Source organism: Asterias rubens, chromosome 11 (assembly GCF_902459465.1).
Source record: "Asterias rubens chromosome 11, eAstRub1.3, whole genome shotgun sequence".
In the NCBI taxonomy this organism is placed as follows: Eukaryota; Metazoa; Echinodermata; class Asteroidea; order Forcipulatida; family Asteriidae; genus Asterias; species Asterias rubens.
The window spans coordinates 1,236,568-1,242,567 of NC_047072.1; the positions used below are offsets into that span (position 1 = coordinate 1,236,568).

Genomic DNA, 6,000 nt, shown 5'->3' on the forward strand with positions numbered 1-6,000 from the left:
TAGATTGAACAGTGCACATAGTGAATACGAATAAATCATTACTATAGTAATATAATTTTAAAATACAATTACTAAAAACGTATTGCACTTTGTACACTTATTTACACACAACGACTTACAAAAAAGGTGGGCCACCGTTTGTTTGTTTGTTTGTCAACGTAATGCTTGTGTATAAACACAGAGAAAACACCAAACACAATACAATTATTATTACAATGACAATTATAAAAACAATAGTTACATTTAAAACTCATTACACTTTGTACACCTATTTACACACAGCCGACTTAAATAACGGTGGGCCATCGTTTGTTTGTTTGTTTGTTTGTTTGTTGTTGTTTTTGTCACTGTAAGCACAGAGAAAAAAACCCAGATCATAGCGCACTTGAAAGCAATTAACATTGAAAAAGGTGAGTCTTTATCTTTCCGAAATGTAGATAGATTAACAGATTCCCTAATCACAGTAGGAAGATTGTTCCAAATCGTTGGTACAGCTACACTGAAAACGTTTTGACCTAGATCTTTGTTTGCTCGGGGAACATTCAAGCGTGGACCGAAGAAATCACGGAGGAGTGTCATGTGACAGTAAATTAGAAATAACATCGAGGAGTAGTTTTGATCAAGCATTTAAAAACAAAAAGAGCAACCTTAAAATGGATTCGTGCTCTAATTGGTAGCCAATGAATTTCCCTAAGTGATGGGGTAATATGTTCTCTCAAGGGTGTGGAACATATTAAACGAGCTGCACTATTTTGTAATCTTTGAACTCTGTTCAATTCACATGACATTTCACCAATAAAAGGAGATTGCTGTAGTCAATACGAGAGAGGACCAAAGCTCTGCGACTTTTCTGTCGATCGTTTTGTACTGGGCCCGATTTCATAACCTTGCTCGGGCAGAAAATAATTGTTAAAATTGGTTTGCTTAGTAGATACAAGCAGGATACCAGTCACAACTTGTACATGTGACATTGTAGTTTGGCTGGTAACCTTTTTCTGGTAAGCATAATTGTCTTGTGCTTAGCAACTTTTTATGCTTAAGCAGCTCTAGGGCCCTGGAAAGAGTAGTTGGCCTACTTCGAAACCACGGCTTCGGCTTTGGATTCTGCTCAGGCTAGCTTGGCCCCGCGGTTGTTTTGACAATTGCGCGTGCTTTGCGTAATAGGCGCTCAGGGCTTCAGACGAGAGAACGGCGCCTGAAGACGAATCCAAAGCAGAAGCCGGTAATTCGAAAAGGGCCATAATACCAAGACGTTTATAGGGTGTGCCGTCCCCCTATACAAACCAACAGGAGACTACCTAGACCAACAGTCCACAGACCAACCATATAATTGGTTTTCAGTTTTAACAAAATCACATCCAGCTCTTGTATGGAAAACTTTTCCACCTGTTCGAATCCACCCGTCATAACGAGACCCATGTTTGGGTGTTCCTGTACCTGTCAGCCTGTGATGACTATATTTATTTTCTTTTTGAGAAGTGAAGCAGCTAACCACCGTATTCCCCAGAGAAGGGATTGTTACAGACAGGAAACCCTTCCACTTCATGGGGTTTCCATCCAGCGTTCAGTTTCCGTCAGCAAAGTTCCACATTTAGTAAGACCATAAGACACTGTGTTTGGTTTTGGGGTTTGCCAGCCCGCAACATTCCTAAGCTACAAGCAACAACTGCTTGGAAATATTCAGAATTGATGAATCGAGTTTTAAAACCCACAACATTCCAAAACTACACGCAGAAACTGCTTGGAGTTACACGAAATATTAGTTCAAGTAAATAAGCTTAAAGCTATATAGACGGTGATAGCGAATTTGCTCTCACGCAGATTTTGAAAAACTAGAAACACTTCTGCCGTTGACGGCGTGCGTCTTAGTGACAATACTTTGACGTCATTTGTGGGTTGTTTCTTTGTTACACCTCCATGCTGCAACAGATAGAACACGGAGCTCCCACATTGGGTGCGTTCGTTTACCTTCCCTGGGTCGACCCCGGTGTGTGGTGGTTTTTTTCTCCCAGGACGAACGTGGGTAATTTTCTGCACACGTTCGTCCTGGAAAAAAAAATGCCACACACCGGGGTCGACCCAGGGAAGCTAAACAATAATATAATATCGAATATCGAAGTCTTATATAGCGCACGTATCTACCAAACAAGGTACTCAAGGCGCTGAGTATATACAAACTTTCAGAAAGATAGGTTATTGCAGTGATTATTTCAGAGACCCAATTATTTAGCACCTTATAAGGGTTTACAAGGTGCTACGGCGCATTAAGCAGCCTCAACCAGGAACACCGGGGCGAACCCCTTCTCTTTTCGATAAGTGCACTGGGTTCTTTTACATGCGTTACACAACACATGGGACCAACGGCTTTACGTCCCATCCGAAGGACGAAGCAATGGTTAAGTGTCTTGCTCAAGGACACAGTGTCACGGCTGGGGATTCGAACCCACACTCTGCTGATCAGAAACACCAGAGTTTGAATTCGGTGCTCTTAACCGCAACGCCACGACACTTCCATGACGCACCCATTATTACGTAACCAGAGTGAAGACGTAACAGGGCTTTTTGCGAATCTTTCTGAAAAGCACCAGAACGATTGTTTTTTACACGATTAAAATCTGTTTAATTTCATAACTCAATTTCCTTATTGATTGAAAACAATGAATTTAGTTTCACATGCTGCTGTTTTCGTTCAAGCCGGTCTTTAAAACCAGTAACTGCATTTCGTGTGAGCAATGCGCCTTCACGAGATAATAAACCTGCGAAAGTGGGAGAGGTTTGCGGTAACAACAATGACTTACTTTTTGACTAGTGTTTGTTCTGAAATCCACCGGTGCTATTTAAACCTCTGAAAGTTTACGCTCAATCGGTCATCAGCGTACAAACAAAATAGTGAAAACCCCGACAAAGTTTTCAACCATCGAGTTTTTCATCATGACCACCTTTGTTTCATGGTAAGGATAAAATTACTATTGTACAGGTATTGAACACACATGAATGCTTTAAAAAACATTACAGGCCGGTATGCTTATATGGTTTTAAAAGGGCAAGGGCGCCAAGGAATTTTTGGTAAAGGGCACCCTGTGAGGAAATTGTAAATTTGTACTGGAGCATTTCACGGGCACCAAGGCAATGACCAGGGGGCATGGAGGCAATCGCCTTCATTGCCTACGTGAAGTGTTCGGCCTGGCATCCTATAATATGAGGAAATTGTAAATTTTTAGTGGAGGATTTCAAGGGGCACCAAGAGAGCACGGGGCAGTTGCCTTCGTTGCCTCCGTGAAGTATCAGCCGTCGATTTCACAAAACTATTCCTAACTTAGGATTAATCTTATGACTTAGGACGAGTCCCAACCCTGCACTGTAGCATGCAGACCTTAAAGTAACACGTTGCCTTGGATCGGTCGAGTTGGTCTTTGAAAAGCGTTTGTAACCGTTTGTTATAAAATGCATATGGGTAGAAAGATGTTTTAAAAGTAGAATACAATGATCCACACAAGACAGTATCACTCGAAATTGCCTGGTTTTCCTTTTACCTCGTCGACAAACACGGTCGGCCATTTATGGGAGTCAAATTGTTGACTCACATAAATGGCTGACCGTGTTAGTTCGCAACGTAATAGGACGAGTTCCTCGTCCTAACTCGAGATAAGACAAGTCCTAAACTCTTTGTGAAATCGACGGCAGGCCTGATGACAGTTCTTTTACTGTTCAAAAACATAAGATTACAAAACTACGAATACAAACTGCTTTTCTAGGGCTGTCTGAGGAAACTCCGCTCATGTGATGCTCAGTTTGGTCTGTTTATTGTCAATGGGAAGCATTGCCGGTTGGAACTCATACTCAGTGAGTGGTCGCGTGAATTCCGTCTGGGCGCTATGCTCGTCCAGCCGCTTCGTGAAGATCCAGAGTCTGCTTCGGACCATGAGAGCCATGATGGCGATCAGGAGTAGGAGGATGATACCGACCAGCATTGGGACCAGGACGCGGTAGGCGAAGACCGCCGAGCAATACGACGTTTTGCCCCGGTCGGTTGTTCGGTTGGACGGATAAGAAGGGGCATGGTGGAGTGGTTCAATGGGAAGCTGAGGTTTAAACTGTGGTTGTCTCACGGCTAGCACCCTATGTGCAGTGTCATTCCCCTGGGTGTTGACAGCAGTGCAAGACATCAGTCGCCCGTCATCGTTACTGTGAATATTCTTGATTTGAAGCGTCCTGTTATTATCGAATAACTCGACTCGATGAGATTCAATGGGGGGATATATGGTCCAGATAACTTGAGCGGGATCGGGGCTTGATTCGATTTCACACACAAAAACGGCATCGTCCTTTTCGTGGATTGCGTATTTTAACGGTCGGATGATAGCGCGGGGCTTGTGGACGACCGTCAACGGCCCAACCTGACACCGGTTGTTGTTGAAGTACGGAAAGGCATCGCTGGTTGCTCTACACCAGTAAATCATCCCATTCTCAGATTCTGTTATATTCAGAGTGACGAAGATAAAGTCCGAGGCGCTCGTCGTGTCGATGGCGACTCGACTCTCGTCCTGCGGGCGTTCCAGGTGGAGACGTATCGCCGGGAAGCCCTTCTGGGAGTGGCAGACCGGAACCACCTCCCCAACTTGGAGTTCTCTGTATCTCATCTCAACCGGGCATTCCGGGTATGACATTGGGGGTAGATAGTACACTGTCACCCGGCTAATTCTAGACTGCAGCAGCATTGCTCCCATGCTGCTAGCAGTGGCATTCTTAGAAGGTCCAGCATAAACTCTACACGTGTAATTACCCGTATCAAACCGCATGACGCTCTGTATCCTTAGATCGGAGTACCCTTTTCTGTATCCACCGATAACGGAGTACCGGAGCGGGTCGACAGAAAAATGCTCCCCGGTTACCAGCGCCCTGTCACGGCTGATGGTATCGTTGTTCTTGGTCCATGTGACGATGTGGTGCGGTTCGAGCCCGTGGAACCGGCAGCGGAGGCGCACCCGGCCGTTTTGGTCGACGTGAATGTTGCTTGGTTGCTTGACGAACCTTAGCTGCGACGGGGTCTCTCGGATCGGGAGGGAGTTTGTTTTAGCGACTGTCGGCAAACACGCCGTGAAAGTCAGAACCCACAGGCAGATGGTCGCGGTGGTAGACATTGTGTGTGAAGGCTCAGCTGGCGCACGGATGAATAACTTGAATGTGATCAGCGCTCACAGGAGAAGTTTTGAGTTTTGTTTTCGACTTTAACAAATCTCAAGAAAAAAAAACAAAAATCAGATTGTCGTTGAAGTCACTTACGAGGTAGGCATGGGTTTACTCCGCTGCTGTATTTGGCATAACCTTCACGGCCTTGTCTCCAGTGTGGTGCTCAACACAAGTTAAAGAGAGGTTTGCGGTGACCATGCGAACACGAGTTGGTCACTAGTAGTTCAAACCTGTAAAATGTGACATCTCCCCTCAAACCACACAAACCGAAGTACATACACCACAGTGTAATAATGCATGCAGCTAACGTGTCCGTGCGAATCAAACACTGTGGAAATGACAAGTTACTCAAGATGATTACACAAGCCAGTCTCTTGACAAGTGTGTTTCCACTGCAGAACATTCACCATTAAGTCATCGGTTATGAATAAACCAGTTCCTTTAGCTGTCCACCAATCGTCCCTTGGAGAGCTTGCACCGTTTTTAAAACTCAAACCCAAGAATAACTCGAAGGAGACCCAGAAAACTGTTTTCTTCTTTTGGAAGTAAAGAGACACTACACGCATTACAAGCGACTTCCTCTGCGACGGTTTGAAGTATCTCTGTGCGTGCCCTGACAGCACTCGGGCACGCCTAATAAGTTTGCGAAGGGACCCCGGAGTCCTGGCCCAAACGAGGGTTGTGATTGGTCCATGTCCGGGCTGACGCACCAAGCGACAGGAAGTACAGATTCTATGGGGACAGATGAGCGAAGAAGGAAGGGGCGGAAGTGTTTAATATTCTCCAGTTTTTAGTAAAAGCAAAAGAAAA

General features: G+C 44.8%; 1 protein-coding gene across 1 annotated transcript; it reads right to left on the bottom strand.

Annotated features, from left to right (window-relative positions):
* Window positions 1-3,635: 3,635 nt before the first annotated feature.
* LOC117296935 lies at window positions 3,636-5,758 on the bottom strand. Its single transcript, XM_033780041.1, has one exon. The coding sequence runs from the start codon at window positions 5,139-5,141 to the stop codon at window positions 3,777-3,779; it is 1,365 nt and encodes a 454-aa protein (XP_033635932.1). The 5' UTR covers window positions 5,142-5,758; the 3' UTR covers window positions 3,636-3,776.
* Window positions 5,759-6,000: the final 242 nt, after the last annotated feature.

Coding starts and splice junctions, on each gene's coding strand:
- LOC117296935 (XM_033780041.1), bottom strand. CDS start 5,141: ATGTCTACCACCGCGACCATCTGCCTGTGGGTTCTGACTTTCACGGCG.